The sequence below is a fragment of the Syngnathus acus genome, chromosome 1, assembly GCF_901709675.1.
Source record: "Syngnathus acus chromosome 1, fSynAcu1.2, whole genome shotgun sequence".
In the NCBI taxonomy this organism is placed as follows: domain Eukaryota; kingdom Metazoa; phylum Chordata; class Actinopteri; order Syngnathiformes; family Syngnathidae; genus Syngnathus; species Syngnathus acus.
This window is the reverse complement of record NC_051087.1, coordinates 15294241-15318066: the sequence shown is the minus strand read 5'-3', so window position 1 is coordinate 15318066 and position 23826 is coordinate 15294241. Positions and strand designations below refer to the sequence as shown.

The window sequence follows — 23826 nt, the reverse complement described above, 5'->3', positions numbered from 1 at the left end:
CCATGATGGACTTCAACTTGAATTCATTGTACTGCTGATCCAACTTCAAGAGAGAGATATAAATAATATTAAGTTAAAGTTCAGTAGTGTGATATTGGTTTTCAGGGAAGTTTGGATGTCGGATTTTCATAATGAGATAATAATATTGATACTAAAAATCAACATTGCTTTGTATGTTACATAAAGAATGTAATCACGAATCATGCAAGCGTCTCTGGTCACCATTCCATTTGTTGTTCAACTGATGCTACTAAACATCCATCCATCCATACATACATTTTCTGTACCGCTTTGTCCCCACGGGGGTCGCGGGCGGGCTGGAGCCTATCCCAGCTGTCATCGGGTAGTAGGCGAGGGACACCCTGAACTGGTTGCCAGCCAATCAATTACTTAACAATAAACAGATATATAGGTACGATGGATGGATTGCTGGATGCCGTAATTTCAACAAATGTTTTATTTTGTGTGCGTACATGTTTGCTCTTAAAATCATAAAATCATCTGGATGTATGTAGTTAGTGTTTTTGGATGGATGGATGGATGGATGGATGGATGGATGGATGGATGGATGGATGGATGGATGGATGGATGGATGGATGGATGGATGGATGGATGGATGGATGGATGGATGGATGGATGGATGGATGGATGGATGGATGGATGGATGGATGGATGGATGGATGGATGGATGGATGGATGGATGGATGGATGGATGGATGGACTTGGTATCACAGTGAGACAGGTTAAAATATTAGTGTACACAGTTTACCTGGTAGATATATATGGCAAGAGTAGCACAATAGGCGAAGCGGTCTCCACTTGCTGCACATACGTCGTTATTCCAAGGCTGACAGCCTGCTGCAAGCAATCCCACCTGTTTCACCTTAGCCATCTTTGCCTAGACAAATATATATGAAAAAACAACATGAAAAGAAGTCAAGTTCACGCACATGTGGCTTTTTTCCAACAAAATAGATGGGCCCAAACCACACAATCCTACTTGTTAGGTCTTCACAACAGCAGTGCTTCTACTATGTAATTTTACTTTTGATACATGTTGATTTTCACAGTGCAGTGCAATACACCTCTATTTGTTGAAGGTATTCTTTTACAAAACGATCTTATTGCAACTTATATCTTATATCAAATTCACATTCCCAACTATGGGTATTGGGTAATTTCAGATCTTCATTTAATTATGAGGAGAACTCAGAAAACTTGAGGCAAAATTTAAAAGCATTACTGTGAGGTTGTAAAAGAGGGAAAGAAAATCAACCATTAATAATTTTAAGTTTATATCAACCTCAACATTTCTAATTTGGTAATAATACTGGTAACTATTGGGCAATACAACACTTACTTTTGCCTACGTATAAGTATATAATTATATATATATTGGGAGCTTAAGATCAGGGGATGCTTTGAGAATAATTGTCAATTTTTGTCTATGTGAAGCCCTTTGAGACTGCTTGTGATTTAGGGCTATACAAATAAACTTGACTTGGCTTGACTTGATAATAACAATAATGAATCTCCCTTAACGGTTCTCAAAGCTTTTGTCTGATTGCATGTACCATATTTTCCGGACTATAAGTCGCGCCGCAGTACAAGTCGCACCAGCCATAAAATGCATAATACAGAAGAAAAAAAACATGAGTCGCACCGGAGCACAAGTCGCATTTTTGGGAGAACTTTATTTGACAACATCCAACACCAAGAACAGACATGAACAGGCTAAACGATACGGTATGCTAACATTACATAAACACAAATAAGGAACTGAGGACGTGCCTGACGTAACATATTAAGTTATTCACATAACTATAACATAAATAACACGTTTATCAAACCATCCGTGTCACTCCAAATCATTGAATCCATCGAAATCTTCGTCCTTTGTGTCACATAAATAACTCCGCTGACTCCGGAAGTCAGTGGATGCGGCGCTGACGTCAGACTCAGTCACTTGCGGTTCCAGTTATTGCACAGGCCAATACAGCTATATATAAACTATATATAAAATAATTATGACATAAATAACAATTTTATTGAACCATCCGTGTCACTCCAAATCATTAAATTCATCGAAATCTTCGTCCTCTGTGTCAAATGCCGCTGCTGACTCCGGAAGTACATGCGGCGCTGACGTCGGACTCGCCATCAGTTGTGGTTCCAATTATTCCACAGGCATATATACAGTGCCTTGCGAAAGTATTCGGCCCCCTTGAACCTTTCAACATTTCGCGACATTTCAGGCTTCAAACATAAAGATATAAAAGTTGAATTTTTTGTCAAGAATCAACAACAAGTGGGACACAATCGTGAAGTGGAACAAAATTTATTGGATAATTTAAACTTTTTTAAGAAATAAAAAACTGAAAAGTGGGGCGTGCAATATTATTCGGCCCCCTTGCGCTAATACTTTGGAGCGCCACCTTTTGCTGCAATTACAGCTGCAAGTCGCTTGGGGTATGTCTCTATCAGTTTTGCACATCGAGAGACTGGAATTCTTGCCCATTCTTCCTTGCAAAACAGCTCGAGCTCAGTGAGGTTGGATGGAGAGCGTTTGTGAACAGCAGTCTTCAGCTCTTTCCACAGATTCTCGATTGGATTCAGGTCTGGACTTTGACTTGGCCATTCTAACACCTGGATACGTCTATTTGTGAACCATTCCATTGTAGATTTGGCTTTATGTTTTGGATCATTGTCCTGTTGGAAGATAAATCTCCGTCCCAGTCTCAGGTCTTTTGCAGACTCCAACAGGTTTTCTTCCAGAATGGTCCTGGATTTGGCTCCATCCATCTTCCCATCAATTTTAGCCATCTTCCCTGTCCCTGCTGAAGAAAAGCAGGCCCAAACCATGATGCTGCCACCATCATGTTTGACAGTGGGGATGGTGTGTTCAGGGTGATGAGCTGTGTTGCTTTTACGCCAAACATATCGTTTTGCATTGTGGCCAAAAAGTTCGATTTTGGTTTCATCTGACCAGAGCACCTTCTTCCACATGTTTGGTGTGTCTCCCAGGTGGCTTGTGGCAAACTTTAAACGAGACTTTTTATGGATATCTTTGAGAAATGGCTTTCTTCTTGCCACTCTCCCATAAAGGCCAGATTTGTGCAGTGCAAGACTGATTGTTGTCCTATGGACAGACTCTCCCACCTCAGCTGTAGTTATCTGCAGTTCATCCAGAGTGATCATGGGCCTCTTGGCTGCATCTCTGATCAGTCTTCTCCTTGTTTGAGATGAAAGTTTGGAGGGACGGCCGGGTCTTGGTAGATTTGCAGTGGTCTGATACTCCTCCCATTTCAATATAATTGCTTGCACAGTGCTCCTTGAGATGTTTAAAGCTTGGGAAATCTTTTTGTATCCAAATCCGGCTTTAAACTTCTCCACAACTGTATCTCGGACCTGCCTGGTGAGTTCCTTTGTCTTCATGGTTCTCTCTGCACTTTAAACAGAACCCTGAGACTATCAAAGAGCAGGTGCATTTATACGGAGACTTGATTACACACAGGTGCATTCTATTTATCATCATCAGTCATTTAGGACAACATTGGATCATTCAAAGATCCTCACTGAACTTCTGGAGTGAGTTTGCTGCACTGAAAGTAAAGGGGCCGAATAATATTGCACGCCCCACTTTTCAGTTTTTTATTTGTTAAAAAAGTTTAAATTATCCAATAAATTTCGTTCCACTTCACGATTGTGTCCCACTTGTTGATTCTTGACAAAAAATTAAAAATTTATATCTTTATGTTTGAAGCCTGAAATGTGGCGAAATGTTGAAAGGTTCAAGGGGGCCGAATACTTTCACAAGGCACTGTAACTATATTGTACTGTTACTGAAGTACCATGCAAGTCGTGGGTTTGGTAACCGGCTCTTTATTTCACAAAACAAGAATTCAACACACGAGCCAACAACAATCATCTCCTCCCCCCTGCGGCCTCGCGGCCTCCCTAGGCAATCGGAAACTACTGAACCCTAACGATATACAAGTTGCTACACTAAATAAACTACTATATATCAAATAACTATAACATAAATAACAAGCTTATTGAACCATCCGTACCACTCCAAATCATTAAATCCATCAAAATCTTCATCCTCTGTGTCCATCTCTGTCCTCTGTGTTATAAACGACTCCGCTGACTTCGGAAGTCAGTGAATGGATTAAGACTCATTGTCAGTTGTGGTTCCAATTATTCCACAGGCCTAGTGCGACCTCATGCGGTTGAAAGTGGAAATAACATCAAGTCATCAACTATACTAGTAAGTAAGTAATGTGTTAATGATCAAGCAATAATGTGTTAATAATTTCACATATAAGTCGCTCCTGATTATAAATCGCACCCCTGGCCAAACTATGAAAAAAACTGCGATTTATAGTCCGAAAATACGGTAATCATTGCTTTCTACCGGGAATCAAATAAGTATTAATAACTGTCTCCAATTCCGCTTCTATCACTTTTAGCACACATCACAATCCATACTGGAGCATCACGGTTTAAGTAGGGCAAGTTGATTACGAAGAGCTACAGTGTATGAAGAGGATTGCACTAATCTGAACAGTGATTGGCTAAAATAACTGCTCATCTGCTGTTTGAATACCGGTACAATATGGAAATTCAAATAAAAACTATCAGTCATAACGTTTATGAAGTCAATCAGAAGATTTAATTAGCCTTATATTAAACAACTGGAAATGTTTGGCAATGATGACGATTGATTGAAGTCTTATACTATATGATGAAATGCTTATATTAAAACAGATGGCTAGATTTGGTTACAGCATCGCAGCTAGGATAGGCTTCAGCACACCCACCACACTAGTGAGGAATTAAGTACATTTGCAAGACAATTAATGTAAGTGCAGTATTGGGTAATGTGATGTATTACGATGCCTATTATCCGCACGACTACATAACAAGGAATTACCTAAATGTAAAAAAAGATTCACAAATCACCAGTCAAAATAAATACTCAACATATACAAGTGTGGGAATTAAAAAAATCTGTATTTTTTTTTATACTAGTTTAGTATATAATATCAGTTGTTTATTGTTTGGGTATGTCATTTAGTCTTTTTTTCTCTAAACATTTAATTCTACTTAAGACATTTTTAGTGCTGATTAATAGCTGAAATTGACTGATGCAAGATTGACTTCTGTAAGATTCTTCCTTAGTCCACACGCTTGTGCTCATTATTACTAATTTACAGCATGCATACCTGTGTTTCAAAGTAGATTATTCAAACAAGCTACTTCTCGCTTTGTCACACCTAAAGATCTACATTATGTGATATTCAAAATATGCAGCATACACAAACTAGACTGTAATTAAATATACCAGAGGCGTAGCCAGGAATTTTTCCAGTAGGGGCGCACGCCCACAGGAAAAAAAATCGAACATCACCCACGCCGTTCGCTGATCGCTAAAACAACATCCGGGTCCGGGAGGCAAACGGTGAATGGATAACATCGCGCACATGACTTTGACTTTGATAGAATAGCGCAAGCACATTCGCACAAGACCGAAAGAAAAAAACGGCATGAAAATGAAGAATCGAAAAAGCTCCCATTTTTTCAACCGGGGCGCAGGGAGTCCTAACCGGGGCGCCGCCCCGGCTTGGCTACGCCTCTGAAATATACATAGCCAAAAGAATTATTGTAAATGGAAAGGGCAACTTCAATTCTTCAGGATCATGGAAATAATGAGAAAATTGCCTCGTGGTCTACATGAACAAAAGAACGATTTGATTATAAATATATAATTGAAACCATTAGTTTACATACACTATGCAAAAAGACAACACGTTTTCTTCTCACCATCTGAAGTTAAATCAGACTAAAGCTCTCCTATTTCAGGTAATTTAGGAGTACCAAAATTATTGCATTTTGCTAAATGCCACAATCATTTGAGAGAAGACTTTTATGTCACTTTCTTTTAGGTCAAAAGTTTAGATCCACAAAAAGAAATGCCATTAAACAACATGGGGAAGCCATGATGTGATGACTTTGGAAGCTTCTGGTAGGCTTACTGACATGTGAGCTAACTGAGGGCACACCTGGGGATTTATTTGAAGGCCACTCTTCAAACACTCTGCTTCCTTGTTTGAAATCATGGGAAAATCAAAAGAAATCAGCCAAGGCATCAGGGAGCGACGTGTGGAACTCCACAAATCAGGTTCATCCACGAGTCCAATTTCCAGATGCTCGAAGATGCCATGTTCATCCATTCAAACAAATATATGCGTGTAAACATCAGGGGAATGTCCAGCCCTCACAGCGCTCAGGAATAAGACCGGCTCAGAGATGAACGTGTTGTGATCCGAAATCTGTGAATGAGCAAAAGCTGATGACTTTGTGAAGATGCCGAATGAAGTCGGTAAGAATGTGTCATTATCCACAGTGAATCGAGTCCTGCATTGACATGGGCCAAAAGGCTACTCAGCAAGAAAGAAGCTATTACTCCTGAAGAAAGATTCAAAAGGCTAGATCAAAATTTTCAAAGAGACGCGGATAATATCCCAACTTCTGGAGAAAACGTCTGTGGAATGATGAAACTACAGTGGAGCTGTTTGGCCATTATGACTACGGTTACATTTAAAGGAAAAAGCAGGAAGCTTGTAGACCTGAGAACACCATACCAACTGTGAAGCACCGAGGTGGTAGGATCATGTGGGACTATTTTGCTGCACCACCAACAGGAGCTTGTCATAAAATAGACATCATGAAGAACATTATGTACAAATACTAAGGCAACATCTCAAGACATCAGCCACGGATCCAAAACTTGGGTTCAAATGAGTGTTTCCAAATGGACAATAACACGAAGCGTACCGCCAAAGAGTTAAAAAGTGGCTTGCTGACAATAAAGTCAATGTTGACCTAGCAATCACAAAGCCTTGATCTGAATCCCATCAAACAATTGTGGGCAGATCTCAAGAGACGTGTGGGAGCAGGGCAACTGACAAACCTGACTCAGTTACACCAGTTCTTTCAGGAGAGATGGGACAGAATTCCAGCAGAGTACTGTCAGAAGCTTGTGGAAGCTTACTCAAAACATTTGACCAACGTTTTGTTTGAGTCTTGCAGTTCAAAGGTAATGCTATGAAATACTAAGGAAATGGATGTAAAGTTTTGACCCAGGATAAAATAATAAAAAAATATCTAAAATATACTCTCTCATTATTGTGGCATTTAGCAAACTGAAATCATCTTGGTGATTTTAAGTGACCTGAAACATGAAAGGTTTGGTTGGTTTTACTTGAGAACATGAGGAAAAAATAGTGTGCCTGTTTGCACAGTGTATGTACACTTTTGGTTTCAACTCTGTCTATCCATCCAGACATTTTCTGAACTGCTTTAAACTCAAGAGGGCCGCAGGCATTCTGGGGGCCTGTCCCACCCAACTTTGAGAAGTAGGTTGGCTGCAAACTGAACTGTTTGCCAACCAATCGCAGGGCACACCACAGTTCACACTCACAACTGAAGATGATTTAGAGCAGGGGTCACCAAACTACGGCCCGCGGGCCGGATACGGCCCACGGGACCGTTTAATCCGGCCCGCCAACCCTGAACAAATTGTATTATTAAACTTTTTTTTTTGGTCATTTTGCCTGCAATGACTGCGTTTCCCCAGTAGATGGGGAAGCGCTCGCCTGCGCATTTACTACCGGAAGCCGTGTCAGAAAGCTCGGTGCACACTCACAAGTGCGTGTACGTACGTACTCAGTAGTACGGACATGGCGCACTCGCGCTCTATTTGTATCAGTCCCGAATTTAGAGCGTGGGCTGTGACGACAGCATTCTTGTAATTCGCGCGCTGAGCTTTCAGATGCAGTTTTGCGCTAAAGCCACCCACAAACCTTCCCCTGGAATCCTTCCATTAAAATGAGTCGCCCAAGGAAAAGCAAGGTGGACACAGTGCCGAGCGTTTAAAAGAGAGTGGCCAATTTGGCTCGACGTACGCGACGTGACGTTCAGCCACATGAACGTCAACATCAAACCGTCACAGATCGAGGTAAACGGACCAACACCTCGGATCTCGCCTAAGAATTGCCACAACAGATTTTACTCCAGACTATGACGCACTAGCAAACTTTAACAAAAAAGACAGCGGTGTCTACAAGCCTACTGGAACCTACAAAAGGAATATAAGGAAGGAACACAAGAACTTTAAGAGACTGCTCATATGTGTCAGAGAGATTCTGCTCTGACAACTGAGCTGAACTTTTATCTGTTAAGATTGTGCATGGCACAACAGAAAGTTAATGTTCCATGGCTTCTTTTTCTATGAGGAACCCAGAGAGAGTTATTTAGTTATTATTTATTTCCTGTTTTTTCTGTGAAGAACTCAGAGAGGGCTATTTAGTTATTTATTTCATTAATAGTGTTATTATTTGTTTCCTGACTTTTTTTCTGTAAAGAACCTGGAAAGGGTTATTAAATAACCGTTATTTGGTTATATGTGGCTTTCTGGAAAACAATAAATTTTTTAAGCTCCCCTACGATCGTCACACTTTTTCTGTTACAAACTGACACCGGCGCCCCATCAGAGAAGGGAAAAGTTATGTGGCCCTCACAGGAAAAAGTTTGGGGACCCCTGATTTAGAGTGTTCAAATAAACTACCATGCCTGGTTTTATAATGTGGGAGGAAACTGGAGTATCCGGAGAGAACGCACGCAAGTAACGTCGAGAACATGCCAAATCTGCACAAGATGCCCAGAGCCCGGAATTGAACAGAGCACCAGGACGTGCAAACCAATCAACCACCATTCGCCTGTCTTGCTACTATTCATGCATTCATCTTGCGTATCGCTTTGCTTCACAAGGGTCACAGGCACGTTGGAGCCTATCCCAGCAGTCTTAGGGTGGTAGGTGGTGGATGACAACCTGAACTGGTTGCCAGCCAATGGCAGGCCACACATAGAAAAACAACCATCTGCACTTACAACCACACCTACGGGCAACTTAGAGCAGTCAATCGGCCTACCATGCATGTCTTTGGAATGTGGGAGGAAACCCACACAGGCACGGGGAGAACATGCTTACTCCACACAGGAAGACTGGAGCTGGAATCAAACCTTGCACCTCTGAACTGTGAGGCGGACGTGCTAACCAACGCATCACTGTCTTGGTACTAATATCTCCAAAATGTATCAGTGCCTCCCAAGACCCCTATTTTGTCATGTTTTGTTTTGTGTCTTGTCACATAATGAAGATATATTTTATGTTGTGAATGTTGTGCTGTGCTTTTGTGGTTTGAGGTGAAGGGTAAATTCTAAATTTATAAAAATGGCAGCACTGTACAAGAGACTACTAGTATAGAACAGCTCCTGGGTTGACTGGTAACTCTCATATTTACAAAGACCAGTGCCAAGCTGATGTGATGAAACAATCTACTGACTTTAAAAGCACAAATACCTGTAGAGCCAAACGACGTCCACATCTCTTCAAAATGGCAAGCCCGCTGCAGCAAGTTAGTCACATTATCAGTTCCCTGTGATTCAATGTGGTATGCTACTTGTTCGGCAACATTTATGTGCCTGACATACAGTTGTGTTTGTTCACTACTTTTATTTTTGTATTTGACTCCTTGTCAGTAAAGAAGATGAAAGAAAATGACATTGTTTAAGGTAAAGACGACTAATGAGGTTTGGTCCCGATAGTTCTGTCGCGCGTCTGCGTCTTTGTTGCAGTAGTCATTAAATTTTTTCAATGACACGGGAACGTTTCCGTTTGAGTACGAAAGCAACAAAGAATCAGTGTAAAACCAATAAGCTAACCTGACGTTAGCTACCTCCATCCCATATTGTTTGGCTTGTAAACAGACTCATTTTGGAGTTGTATATATGCTGGTTGTCATTCTTTCATTGTGCGTTGATGATGACATCAACAGGTTTCAGCACACCTAACTAATACGCAAGGAACGTGTCTACTGAGACGTGCATGTCGCAGATCGCCTTCGTCTCCATCAGAGGCACGCTAATGTTACACTCGCCCTTTGTTGCTTCATATTCCGGCGAGAACAAGGTGCTAAATTCATGCTTCTGTGGTCGTGTGCTTACCATCAGTTGGAGGCAGGTCGAGCACAATGGACAGCTCCTCGATACTGAAGCTGTAACCCGCGGTCCGGCATCTGCTGAAGTAGGCCTCAGTGGCAGCAGTGATTGGGCAGCTAGAAAGCTCGATTTAATCCGTTATTGGGTGTCTTAACTGCCAGTCATGCATGTCTGCCACAGCTTAAGTGTTCAAGCGTGATAAATTTGTACGTAGAATGATTCAGCCGTGATTCTACATAGAATCGTCTCCATTTTACGAGATGTGATCAGATTTACTTTATGACTCACTTTCAAGGTCCAAGAGGAATACACTGTCGTGAATGTAGAGTGTGTGTGTGTGTGTGTGTGTGTGTGTGCGCGCGCGTGCGTGTGTGTGCGTGTGTGCGCGTGTATAAGCAATTAAAATATTTAATCGTGATTTATCAGTGCTTTTTTATTGTCAACTCAGTCAATCACACATTTATTGTAAAAAAAATCCCTTAATTTATTTCTGATCATTTATTTTAGCAGACCTTAATTTTTTTTCTGATCATGTATTTTAGCAAATTTTGATACCCTTAACATGAAGAGGGTTGATTTTCTTATGCACACACATTTTATTAAATTGGATTAAATTTATAACAAGTCACACAAACAGCCCCTCAACGGTCCATTCTAAGAATTCAAATTATGTGTAATACATTTAAAAAATATAACATACTTTTTAAAGTTTGTTTTGAACTTAGCAGCGATATACCGGTCTTCATATGAAGTGCTGATTTCTCAAGAAAGAATGAACAGACCACTCGCTATGATGCGTATTTCTAAAAACGGATTAAATCTCTGCACAACAAGCAAAGACTTGTGTCACCAGTGTGGCATGCTTGATGTTTATTTCCGGTCTTACAAGATCTGTTGAGGTGTTGTAGTTTTATAAAAATACGTACTTGGTCAATGATACAAGTTCAATTCATTGCTTTGTAATACTAATAGTTTTGGCGCAATAACAGAGGTCAAATGTTTACTGTATGTCTTGTGTAGGTGTTTTCACCCATTATGTCATGCAGAACTCTTGAGCAGTGACATTTAGTTGCCATTGCTAAGGCCAAGCAACACAGTTTTTTTCTGAAATTAAGGTCTGGAGACTGCTCAGGCCCCTCCAGGTCTTTGAGATGCTTCTTAACAAAGCCACTCTTTCATTGGCCCAACAACATTTCATCTTCAATGTTCTCATTGAGGGCAGCTCGGTGGTGCACTGGTTAGCACGTCCACCTCAGTTAGGAGGGAGCGGGTTTGATTCCACCTCCGGCCCTCCCTGTGTGGAGTTTGCATGTTCTCCCCGTGCCCGCATGTTTTTTTTCCGGGCACTCCGGTTTCCTCACACATCCCAAAAACATGGTTGGTAGGTCAATTGAGCACTCCAAATTGTCCCTGGGTGCGAGTGCGGATGGTTGTTCATCTCTGTGTGCCCTGTGATTGGCTGTCAACCAGTTCAGGGTGTCCCTCGCCTACTGCCCGATGATTGCTGGGCTAGGCTCCAGCATGCCCGCGACCCGTGGGGACAAGCGGTATAGAAAATGGATGTTCTTATTGATGAAAGGTTTGGGCTCAAAATTACAGTAAATGGGCCCAATAATGCTTTCCGGTCCTTTTTGCAGCCCCAAAGCACAATGTTTTCACCCTCATGCTTTACAGTCGGTATGTCGTCGCGATGCATATCAGCTTTTTTCCAGCAAACATGAGTTGAGTTTGTGTTGCATTTTGGTTCTATCTTTTGTGGGTTTTACATATGCTCTCTGGCAATCAATCAACTGGTGGGTCTTGAATGGTTTAAGCAGTGGGCACATTTTGTACTGTCAAATCAAATACTTATTTTCCACCATAATTTCCAAAGTCTCTAAAAATCCTAAAATGCAATTTCCATTTTTCCACCACACAAAATAGTCACAATAATAGTGGGTTAAATAAACCTGCCTTTAGCGGAAGAGCATTTAATTGTTCTGCCTCACCTACCGTCGAGCCACAGATTTGCTAATTAATGCAGATCTTAAGAACATACCATGCCCATACCAAGTTACTCAAGAACTCGGGTGACTCCCATTAACCTGAAAAAAACCAGCAGGCTGCTACTGTTGAGCTACTTAGGAAGACTGTATGAGGAAAAATAAACTGGCTTAAAAATGACATTTGTAATAATTTGTCCCAATTGAGTGAAACTGTACAACTTCCCCAGCGCACAACTTCTCTAATGGCATTTCAAATTGTCCAGAAGCACTTTAATATTTGTCTTGAACAGTTTATGTACAACTTAATACCACAGTTCAGTACTTTGCAAGGTTAAACTGAATGTGATTCAAACATGGGTTGTAGTATTCACAGCAAACTTTGAAAATTACACATCACCTGTGCTATTTAAGCAGTGAAGAAACAGCTCACGTAACTATAACCAATATACAAAATTTTTATTACAAAACAAAAATCAGTTCTACACAAAGGTTTTAACATTAAAATGGCTGCTTTTTTTCAAGTCAAACTAGAAGTCTGAATAAAATGACAGTGAACAAACAGCACCACTAAACAATCCTAAGCAGTGCTTTGAGAAGCAAACTATTTCTTTAAAACCTTGCTGTCCAGTGGCCACCGAGCAGGTCAAGTCTATTAGTGTGGTACAATAAACCTGAATTTGGCCATTTTAATATAGTAACAAGGATCTAAAGAAATAATTATGGGGACTAATTGAAGAGGGGAGCGGGGTCTAAATCCCTGAATTTGACAAGGAATAATAACAGGTCTGATCACTCAAAGTTGATCAACAGGGACAGCAGGCTATACGGTTTAAACACCCACACAAAAGAATTTAGCTTAATGCATTGCAAACATCACATGCATAACCACTTGCTTAATCATCTTCGTCATCTTCATCATCATCATCATCATCTTCCTCTTCATCATCATCGTCATCATCGTCAACTGGTTGGGCTTTTTTGGGCCTACCTGGGCCACTCTTCTTGCCAGCGTCAGTTTTCCCTGAGCCGCCTGTTGCTCTGTAAGCAGCAACATCCTGGGAATGATGCGTTTAAATGATATGTTAAGTTTAGGTGGTACATTGTTCAAATGTGGTAAATTAAATGCCACACCTTCTCATATTTCTCCTTCAATTTAGCAGCTTTAGCCTCATATGGAGCCTTGTCTTTAGCATTCTGTGTGGACCACAGCTCTCCAAGCTTCTTGGCAATGTCACCAATTGAGATGCCAGGGTGCTCCTCCTTGATCCTGGGTCGGTGGTCCGAGCAGAAGACGAAGAAGGCAGATCTAGAAAAAATAAGAACATTAATACCGAAATGGGTTACTTTATTTTTTATTTTTAACTTACGGAGGCCTTTTGGGGGCATTAGGGTCCTTCTTCTTCTTTCCCTTTTTCGCACCTTTCGGGGGGACATAACCTTTCATCTCTCTGTCATACCGGACCCTGTCATTTTTAGCCAGCTCTTCAAACTTCTGCTTTTCCTTGCCAGACATGGTCTACACACACAACACAAAATGGAGTCATGGGCTGAACAAGTTTTATACAAAACATCATATACATTTATTCTCTAGAGAACTAAACACTTCAGCAAACTAATATTAATGTTAAAATGTAGGTTCCATGAGAAATTACAACCCAAATACCCAATCTAGCACTTTATTATGTGTTTAGGCGGCAGTGAATTACCTTCCACCTTTCAGAGCACTTCTTGGAAAACTCTGCAAATCCAACACTGGTTCCTGGGTGCTTCTTTTTATGCTCCTCACGGCAGGTCGCCACAAAGAAAGCATAGGATGAAGTTTTGCCTCTGGGCTTGTTTGGATCCTTTGACATGGCTACTTTTTATCTAGAGACAAGTAGTACAGACAGTAGTCGAACTTTCAGAAAAACAGTAAAATTTGACCGGAAAGAACGTTAAAAAAACTATTAACTAGGTCTTAGCATAAAAAACGAACATTATGTGGGAGGGCGCTTTATGGTGAAACTAAGTCAACGAGTGACATGTTAATCGTATTTAACAATGTAGCCATACAAATAAATAGGCCGCAGACTCTGAAAGATGCTTCATGGCCTTAATCGGCTTTCTGCGTCGAAGGGACAAAAAGACGCGACTCCATTTTGTATCTTCCCGCCTAAAGTTAACTTCGCAAAAACTTAATAAAGTGGTTGAGGAACTCCTCACAGGCCTTCACACAATGTAATTCGGTTCGTTAAACGTTGAATATAAATATGGCGAGAAGCCCAACAGGAACAGGGTCCTTCGAGACAGTTACTTTCGAAAGTTGCACGCGCGGCCATCGTGCAAAGCTGTTAACCAAATGGCGTTTGAGCTGCAGTTGTTTACCATGAAGCAGACTGCCTGCGTAGTTCGCTTCTTACTAACAAATGTACTTGTGGAAAATAAAGTCTAAATCATTATAAAAATGTAACACTTAAAAAATTGTGACGGGCGGTTAAACATTTCTATAACCGTTCGTTGGTACAAGATATTCATCGAGACAAAAACTGGAACATGGTGTACTTCTGATAACGGTTAACAAACGGCTTACATGAGCTAACACAAAATAATGGACATAAAAATGAAGAAAACCATGGCCACTTACCAGTTACCAGTTTAGACAATCTGTGGCGGACTAAATACAGCACAAAGCGTTGAGGTTTTGTCACAGTCTGCGACGCCACACTAACTTGCCTTGAAGTACTTGGAGAACTCCTCCCCACCAGCCCGCGGATTGGTCAAATCTGATTGTTCCAATTTGAAACCAGAGGACGAGAAAGAAAGGTGATTTTTGATTGGTCACAATACTAAGAGCGAAAACATCATGTACATATGTTTCATCTGAATACTGATTGGTCAGTTGCGGGTTTTAAACACATGGCGCGAAAGACTCTTTGTTCAAACAAAACAAAACCCCACAGTGGTAGTGGGGGCCTGGGGCTTCCAACTTCAGTTGTTACTCTTCGTTTCGTTTTCAGCATCTCTTTTTTGGATTTGAAAAAATAACTGGAGTGCTTTCCATACAACAGCTACATTGGCAGGCAATTGCCACCAAACCGTAGCAATACGGTCATGGAATACAGTCGATGCTAATAATTAAATACAAATACGTACGCCATATTTAACGTCTCTTGCTGGATGGGTGGATGGACGGATGGATGGATGGATGGATGGATGGATGGATGGATGGATGGATGGATGGATGGATGGATGGATGGATGGATGGATGGATGGATGGATGGAGGGGAGAGATAAAGAGAGAGTATGTCTCCGTCAACTTTTTTAAATATAATACAGGGAAGTATGCATTACTTTAATTTTGTATGATGAACCTGTTGTTCTACTGAAATTCCTGTAATAACCTATCCTAACCAGGCATACAAATCATTGTATGCCAAATAGCAAAGTCTAGACTGTTACAGTGTTGATAGACTAGTTATAGTGGAAGACATGACAAGTGCAAGTGGCAAAATGGCAAGACGAGAGATAAAATGGCTTTGGTAACAACCAATCACAGCTCATATATTTTCTGAAGCTTAGCAGTGATTGGTCATTACCTCAGCCCGAGGTAATGACCTAACTATGATATTATTTTCAGTTGACAGTGTCAAATTGGCCACCCCCTGAGATGGATAAAAACGTATAGATTTTTCCTCTAAACTCATATTTCAAAAATGCTATATTAATCAGAATACCATGTTTAGACTATTGGGGTCGCATACAACACATTGCAAAGATTTTTTTTCATTTGATTTTCTTTTGTTTTGTGTTTGCGTCATGCCAAAAGAGCAAGGAAATTAAATTTCAACAAATAAGAAAAGTTAAAGTTACGTTTAAACAGTCGCTAGCCGAGCAATATTTTATTAAGTTTCCATAAATTACAAAATGGAACACTACTAAACCGTGTATGATTCATTTTCACTCAAGTTGAATGTAGACCAGAATGCATTCCGAGCAGGACAACATGGCGCAAGCACGAATATCAAAGCAATACAATGACTAAACACAACAAAAATAATTAATTTCATTTAATTGAAAAGGTATACAACAAATGAAATGCAGTTTAAAATGTATTTTGTATTTACAATAAATAGTCAGAGAGCTAGATAGATGCGTCGCTTGGTCATGACAAATACGCTGGTCCCGTGATATGTAACGAGGAGAAAAGTAGTGAACTGGCTGTTGAAATTGCTGAACAGAATGTAGGAACTACTTTTTAGTGCTCCATATAGTGCAGCACTATAAAATGATTGAGGGGTTACCGCAGGGGCCACAATTCTTGTTCTTGGGATCCGAGATAATGCATCTTCTATATTATGTCTTTCTGCTGCAACACACTTGATTGAAATGATCATCATTGTTATCCAGATTCTGCAGACATTGCTGATTATCTGATCATTTGAATAAGGTGTGCTCCACCAGGGAAAAAAAAAAGTGGGCCAGACCCCAAGGACCGGAATTGGTGACCCCTAGATTAAGGAGATAAGCATGGCCATTCGGACACAGCCAGTGTCCTCACGCTGTTAGAGCAGGACTTGTATGGAAATGACGCCCCCACCAAAATGGCTGCCACGTAAACACGTCAGCTAGGCTAATAGGCCTGCTACTACTGATATACGTATGTCGGTGGCTGCTAAACCGTGCTGGTAGTATACGTATCTCATCCACTGCCAGTTTGCAAATCAAAACTGTGCATGCACAGATATCTACCCTCTCTATCTCTCGGACAAATTACTAATTTGAAAGTTGTATCAAGGAAACTGGAGGAAGAGTTCGCAAATCAGAACTGTGCATGCACAGATATCTACCCTCTCTATCTCCTCAGTAAACTGGACAAATGACTCATTTGAAAGTTGTATCAAGGAAACTGGAGGAAGAATTAAGACTGCTAACTGTTGAAATTAACAAACATGAATGATCTCAAATACGTAAAAAAAGAGAAATTGCAATACTTTAATGGGAAAGTATTGACAGAAGAAATAACTTTCTAATCTGTATAATGCAGGTAAACAATTGGTTTCTATCCATCTACTTTTATTTGAATTTTCAAAAATTGCAAAAATAAACCTGAAAGTGTTGTGCATTTTCACTAAATGCGCTTAAAAATTCGAAACAGTGGAAACCCAACGAATAATGTGAATCAGTGGTAAAATCTAGTACACAAAATTACATCAGCACACCCACTCTCCAGTCAGGTAGATGGCAGTAGCGTGCTACTTGCACACAGGAAAGAGTACTGAACAAACTGTGAGACAAGATGGAGGAAGGTTCAATGGACTCCAACACTCTTTGCTTATTTGATGTTGATGGCACCTTGACAGCCGCCAGACAGGTAGAAAATGCATCAGTTGAGTGAGCATATTCTTAAATAAGTGTAGTCCTGGGCCGAGCTCCATGGTGCTCTTTCTCGAGAGGCATCGGTCGTACAAAGCTAACAATAGTGCAACGCTGTCAGTCATCACTCGTTGGTTGTGACTCTTGCCATGTAAATAAGTACGTAGTTGTTTTGATTTAAGGAATGGAACTGCGGTTATGGAGCCTCCACTTCGTATATTAAAGTTGAGTCAGAAAAGAAAAGAGCACACAATTGAAGCAGACTACTGAACTAATTATTATCTGGTCGCAATTTACTCACAAGCTGACTTACTCAAGGTTGATGTATTTGCAGGAAGCCATGACATGGTATGAATGGCAACAGGTTGATAGATTGGTTTATTGTACCTTCAAACGTTGCAGTTCTTGATATTGGTCCTGGTCTTGAGACGGGTCTCTCGGAAGGTACTACCTCCGGTCATTTAATGAAAGCTATTAATTGTAAGTGTTGTGCCAGTCACTTTAAATCATTGGCACAGATAGCTGGAGAAATATATTTTTCAAAGTACTGAATAATATTCTTATCCTCAAATAATTTTCTTTGCTCATTATATCTCACTACACTGTGGCCGCGATTCATTGCTATAAAATAAAATGACTTTGTAATCAAAGCATCACCTGCATATATGTCACTGATTGCCACTGATTTCACAGTCAGTAAATGGCCACATTATCTCATTCAGTCATTTTGCGTGTATCATGTACAGACCAGCCAAGAGTATCACAGAGTAAGTTTTCATTCAGATCATCTAATTGCGTATTTAAACATGAAAGCCTCCTGAAATCTAAGACTTTGAAGTGTTACCATTAAGTGACATAATTCCCTTGTCATTAAAACATGTCTGTCAAGTACGAGACGAGGTTAGGAAACGGTTAATTCTCGGGTACTGATTAATGCAAAGGGACTGTCAGTTGAATACACAAAACTGAAATAAAATTTTGCTCAAATTGATTTTAATTATGTTACTGTTAATGAAATCTATCTGTAGCAAGCACACTGAATTGGTGACACTGATGCATTGGTCAGCTTTCTAGCGCTCGGGGTGCCGTAAGTGGAGGTGGGTGTCCTGCCAATGCCATTTGTCAGTGTGCAGCTCAACCCAACTGCATTCATTTGTTTGATCGCTTAAAGCAGTGGTTCTTAACCGGGGGTGGTGCGAGAATGCTTCCTAGGGGGTGCGAGGATACCCTGGGGGAAATTTACAATTTTTCGTGGATAATGGTGGGGTAACCGAAAAAAGTGAAAAATTCTGGAAATCAAGAAGTCATTGTGTTAATTGGCATTAGGGATAATGCTAATTAAGCCTTATGGCTGTAAAGTAAACCAATTATTATAATAATAATTAGTTAGGGTTAAGGGTGCAAGAACTGGTTGGTGAATTGAATGGGGTGCGAACAAGGAAAAAGGTTAAGAACCACTGGCTTAAAGCCTTAAAGCCTTGTGTTTTCAACCTCAATGAATGTTAAAATTTTGTTTAAAGATGGAGAACACGTATGAAGGAACAACTATCACAGCAGGGTTTTGAAGTTGAAGTTTATTTCTTTGAATTATATACATTAACTTTTCGAACCTTTTGTAAAATATTGTGAATAAACTGTCTATAGTGATAGTTCTGTGCCGTAGCTTTGTAATTTTATTGCTGCTATTTATATTTCTGCTGTTATGTCACTTGTGTGCTTTTAGCCTGTAACTGAGGAAATAGCTGCGTTTATTGAGAAATTGAAGACGAGGGTTCGTGTCGGCGTGGTGGGGGGGTCGGACCTCAGCAAAATCAAAGAGCAACTGGGAAATGATGGTGAGACAAACAAACCTGAACTCTCAATAAAGATTGTCTTTGAACTTTGTCTTTCAGACATACATCCCTGCTGCCCACAACATTATTACTACTCACAAAGTTGAATGAAATCATCATATCATCATAGACTCTGACTTGAGAAAGAAAAAAATCCCTGCGTCTGTGCGCGCGCGTTTGCGTGTGTGTGCGTGCGTATGCAATACTGCAATTTGCAGTAGGTCGCACTGCATCATAGTGTATTGGGATGTGTGATTTATAGTCCGACTCTAATTTTAATCATGCTTATCCTACTTTCTGATGTCTGCAAACAGTGATCCAGAAAGTGGACTATGTATTTGCAGAGAATGGTCTTGTGGCCTATAAAGAGGGACAGTTACTATCTATCCAGGTAAGACATGGTCTTTCCTAGCCTCATCATTCTACTGCGTATTGATGCTGAGGTGTTCTGATTGTCAGCATTTTTCTATTTATGTGCTGCTTATCATCAGTCCATCCAAGCCCACATGGGAGAAGAGCTACTACAAGAGTTCATTAATTTTTGTCTCAACTACTTGTCCAAGATCAAACTTCCCAAGAAGAGGTATTATCATTTCACTCTTGTTACCAATATCAGTTTCTTTCTTGTGTTTTGTATCAAAGTGTGGAATATTCTGGTTTTTGTGTGTATTTTCTACTTGTTGTTTTTCTGGCAGGGGTACATTCATTGAATTTCGGAACGGAATGTTGAACGTCTCCCCAATTGGACGCAGCTGTAGTGTGGAGGAACGCAAAGAGTTTTTTGAGCTGGACCAGGTAGCAAGCACACAGGCACTCACAGGGAGAATACATTCTATAATATTTGTCTGTCTGTTGGTTGGTCGATCGGCCACAGAGAAATCATCAGGCTGCCGGTTACATCCTTCTCGCCCACTGTTTTTTATCTAGGTTTGGGACTGGTAGTGATTGGGATTTGGGATGACGCGGAAAGGGTCTTGGGTCAATTATTGAGTCGATGGAATAGCTGAGAGGATAATCCATTCTATAAAGAATTGAAAGTGACAGCGCTAAATCCATCCTCCGTCACACAAGCTTCAAGAAGTTTTCCTGCATCTGTTAGGTACAGGATGCTTGACATTTCTTTAAACCTGATTTACACACAGATCTTATGAACTAGAAACATTACTACTAAATAGACCAGGGGTCGGGAACCTTTGGCTCGCGAGCCAGATATGGCTCTTTTGGCGACGTTAAAAACTTTATTAAAAAGAATACATTAGTACACTCAAAAAATCGTTGGTCTTAATTAAAATACATGCATTTAATTGTATTTAACCTATCTTTTTTTTTTTTAAATGGTATGGCTCTCACGGGAAATTATTTTTAAAAAATGGGCATTTATGGCTCTGTCCGCCAAAAAGTTACCCGACCCCTGAAATAGACACATCAAATAGCCTAATTCAGAAGGGTTGAGTAAGCCACATTTGCTTTTTTGACAGAAACCAGCAACAAGGAGTAATTTCTGTACTATGTACGTGTACTTTGAGTTCGGTATTTGAGTCATTGGACTAATGTGCCTCAGATGGTCATAGTAAAAACGTCCTGCATGAGAAGTAATTATGTCCAGCCTCTGCTCTTGAGTGGCACAAAGACACCAACAGTCAGAAATGTTTGCCCCCGAAGTGGGCAATGTGACGTCCACGTGCATTTCAACATTTTTATGCAGATTTCGGTGTTCAGAAGGGGATAATCATTACTCCCGTATGAAGTGTCTTCAGCGACTTTTGAAGTAATGCCAGTAACAATGTAAGAAGCATAAAACGTGTGTGTGTTTTCTGGCCCCAACAGAGAGAAAAAATCCGGGAGAAGTTTGTGTCTATTTTAAAGGAGCAGTTTAAAGGAAAAGGGTTGTCTTTTTCAATCGGTGAGTCAGCGCCGTTCAGAAGGTGACGCGTCCTCTCGTGTTTGACACTTGATTTCTCTGCAGGAGGACAGATCAGCTTTGACGTGTTCCCCGTCGGTTGGGATAAAAGATACTGCCTGGGGCTCATTGAAAAGGACAACTACTCAACCATTCACTTCTTTGGTGACAAAACGAAACCTGTGAGTATCTATTTGTATTCTGTCTTGATGTATAGCACAACTTTGGAAATGTAAGACATTTGTATAATTATTAATTAATATTAATTATTCGTTTTATAATATTTAATATATTGAATATGAATCTTTTAGTTTGTGAGCAAACTGCAGTTCTTGTCCACAAGCTGATTGATCACCATTAAAATGCAGAATTAGTGAAATTGAAAAGGTCTTATACTTCCACTTGCATGTATAAACCTAATCCTGTTGATAGCCAAGTGATCGCCTTTTCAAACACAAGGCCTTTACATCCACTTGTTTCCATCTGGGAATTTTGAGCACTATGGGGGTGTGGTTCAGGTGATTGAGTTGGCCAGCTTTCACCTCATAGGTAGTGGGATCAATCCCTAGTTCCAGAGCTATATCCATCTTATTCCTCTGACGTAGAAACAATCATGGGCGTGACTTCCTGTACGAGACTGAAAGGAACGGTCAATCATTGGTTAGAGCAGCTTTTGTTTCCAGCAGCAGTATATTTGAATGTTTTTCATCTCCTTTTCGAAACAATTATAGGCCTCTATAGTATTTTAAAATGTCTTGCAAACTTGTTACGCTGTTTTCAGTTGCACCAACAACCAGAGTTCAGAAAGCAATACTGCATGCATCTGTATGTTGTCTGTATGCGTCTGTATGTTGTTGCCAAACACTTTTCTGTTATCCTTCTACCCCGCTACATCAATAGGAAGAAGGATTGTAATGTAGTTTGCAGCTATCATAGAAAGTGGGCTCACACAAACTGTTACCATGGATACGACACAGCGGTTCATACAGGAAGTTGCAAAGCCTCATTAGGTCTAGGAATAAAATGGATATTTTGAACACAACAGTGAATGAGGTCATGGTGTTAGCGCCTTGAGTACCTTGCACAAATATTGTCCGAATGAAGCTCCTCAACATTCAACATACTGTAGTTTCTTTGCAACACAATGCTGCAATGATGGTGCCAAACTGGCTGGCCCAAAAAAATATTACTTAATAGATGAGGTTTTCAGAAATTAATTGAAGATAGAATGAATAGGTGAATTCACTCCAAAGGGTGGCCTTGGACCTTATGTTGGAGATTTCTTCTGATGACACATTGGAACCAGTTACACACAAGTCACAAAGTGTAACACAACCTCCCCAAAGCAATGCGTTTGGGACTTTTGTGTTAATAGTATCAGGAAAACCAACGTTACTTTCTATTTAATGTGTGTGTGCAGAAGTTTGTGGAGGCAGGGTTTGAAGAAAATATGGTTTTAACGATTCATTTTTATGTGCGTGTGTGTGTCTGTGTGTATTTCTTTGTTTTGCTTTAGGGAGGAAATGACTATGAGATCTACTGTGACCCTCGCACCATTGGTCATGAGGTCACCTGTCCAGATGAAACACAAAAACTTTGCCAGCAGCTTTTCTTTTCATCAGAGTAGTACATCTACTGCATGTTAAGGATGGAAAAAAGACTTAAGAAGTTGCAAAGGTTGTGGAGGCTCTAACTTTGTGCGTAAGCTGACCAGGTTTTGTTGATGGATCATTTGAATGGTGATGACTTGAAATCTGATGAGGAAAGTATCCAAGCATTTGAAATTGTGACTGTCATCACCAACATTTGGTGATAATTCATGATTTACAGCTAGCCTTTTGGAAATAAATGATGAATAATGTGCAACCTAATAAGGAATTTTCATCATTGTTTTATTAACACCATCACTGCTCAGGGAAAGTATAATCTCAGCATAAATGGCCATATTCATTGTGGAATCGAATCACCACCTTCTATCCTTTAGCTAATGACTCAATCATGTCTGCGTAAACAAAGTGGGTTGAAGGATTTTTCAGTTGCAAGTTCCAGAACAAAAAGACACAATGAGTAATCTGCACTGAGTGCCTCAAAGAGAGTAAAGAAAAGTAAGATCCCATCCCAGGAGTCCCAATCTGTATATGGGACCAGTACCAACTCTCGCAGAAGATCATATAATTAAAAATGATGTCTAAACAAAAGGTCAAAGTTGTGGAAGCCAACAAAGAAATTACAGCTGCTTGTGCAGTGCATTCCATACTGTAATTGTGTACTTACAACTGTCATTTGCTATATTTTGTGGTACATGAGATTAACAGTTGTAATGAAATAAATCTGATGACACTGACCCTCACAATCATTGTTATTTTTCTCTAATGTGTCTAAAGAGGCGATTTTGCCTACCTATGGTGGAGTTTGACACTGAACCTATTTTTACTGATTCATTCTGTGTTACTGATGTCGTTTTTAATCAGCAATTCGGTCATTTTCTTTGGGTATGAAGCAGCTACAGTCTGAACTGTTTGCAGCCAATTCCAGGCAGAGCACATAGCCAGTCAGAACTGTTTTCAGCCAATTCCTGGAAGAGCACATATAGCCAGTCACACCCATTTTCTTACCAATTTTGCTTTCAATTAAACTTACATGAAAAGTTTAATACCTTAAATTATGGAAAAAAAATTCATGTGTCTGGTAA

General features: G+C 40.2%; 3 protein-coding genes across 5 annotated transcripts in view; 1 reads left to right on the top strand and 2 right to left on the bottom strand.

Annotated features, from left to right (window-relative positions):
• wdr17 (WD repeat domain 17) overlaps nucleotides 1–10313 on the bottom strand; it is a 63346-nt gene extending 53033 nt beyond the window's left edge. The window contains exons 1-3 of one of the 2 annotated variants that reach the window (XM_037254217.1): nucleotides 10072–10313; nucleotides 770–898; nucleotides 1–43 (exon numbers count right to left, since the gene is read on the bottom strand). The exon at nucleotides 1–43 is cut by the window's left edge and continues 141 nt beyond it. In XM_037254217.1, the coding sequence (XP_037110112.1) occupies nucleotides 1–43; nucleotides 770–898; nucleotides 10072–10074 (175 nt within the window). In that variant the 5' untranslated portion in view covers nucleotides 10075–10313. The remainder of the gene's footprint in view (nucleotides 44–769; nucleotides 899–10071) is intronic. The other variant, XM_037254207.1, reaches the window with a different exon arrangement.
• Nucleotides 10314–12489: 2176 nt separating this feature from the next.
• Nucleotides 12490–14808, bottom strand: hmgb2a (high mobility group box 2a). The gene is made up of 5 exons (XM_037255089.1): nucleotides 14674–14808; nucleotides 13757–13916; nucleotides 13418–13566; nucleotides 13182–13356; nucleotides 12490–13105 (listed from the first exon to the last, which is right to left on the bottom strand). The coding sequence occupies exons 2-5, from the start codon at nucleotides 13901–13903 to the stop codon at nucleotides 12944–12946; spliced, it is 633 nt and encodes a 210-aa protein (XP_037110984.1). The 5' UTR covers nucleotides 13904–13916; nucleotides 14674–14808; the 3' UTR covers nucleotides 12490–12943.
• A 2444-nt stretch (nucleotides 14809–17252) lies between these two features.
• On the top strand, nucleotides 17253–23479 carry pmm2 (phosphomannomutase 2). 2 transcript variants are annotated; one of them, XM_037255013.1, is made up of 8 exons: nucleotides 17253–17400; nucleotides 19126–19237; nucleotides 19549–19625; nucleotides 19726–19817; nucleotides 19930–20029; nucleotides 21062–21137; nucleotides 21201–21316; nucleotides 22651–23479. In XM_037255013.1, the coding sequence occupies exons 1-8, from the start codon at nucleotides 17326–17328 to the stop codon at nucleotides 22759–22761; spliced, it is 759 nt and encodes a 252-aa protein (XP_037110908.1). In that variant the 5' UTR covers nucleotides 17253–17325; the 3' UTR covers nucleotides 22762–23479. The 2 variants fall into 2 exon arrangements, with proteins under 2 accessions (XP_037110908.1, XP_037110898.1); XM_037255003.1 differs by having other exon boundaries at nucleotides 17292–17415.
• The last annotated feature ends 347 nt before the right edge of the window (nucleotides 23480–23826 follow it).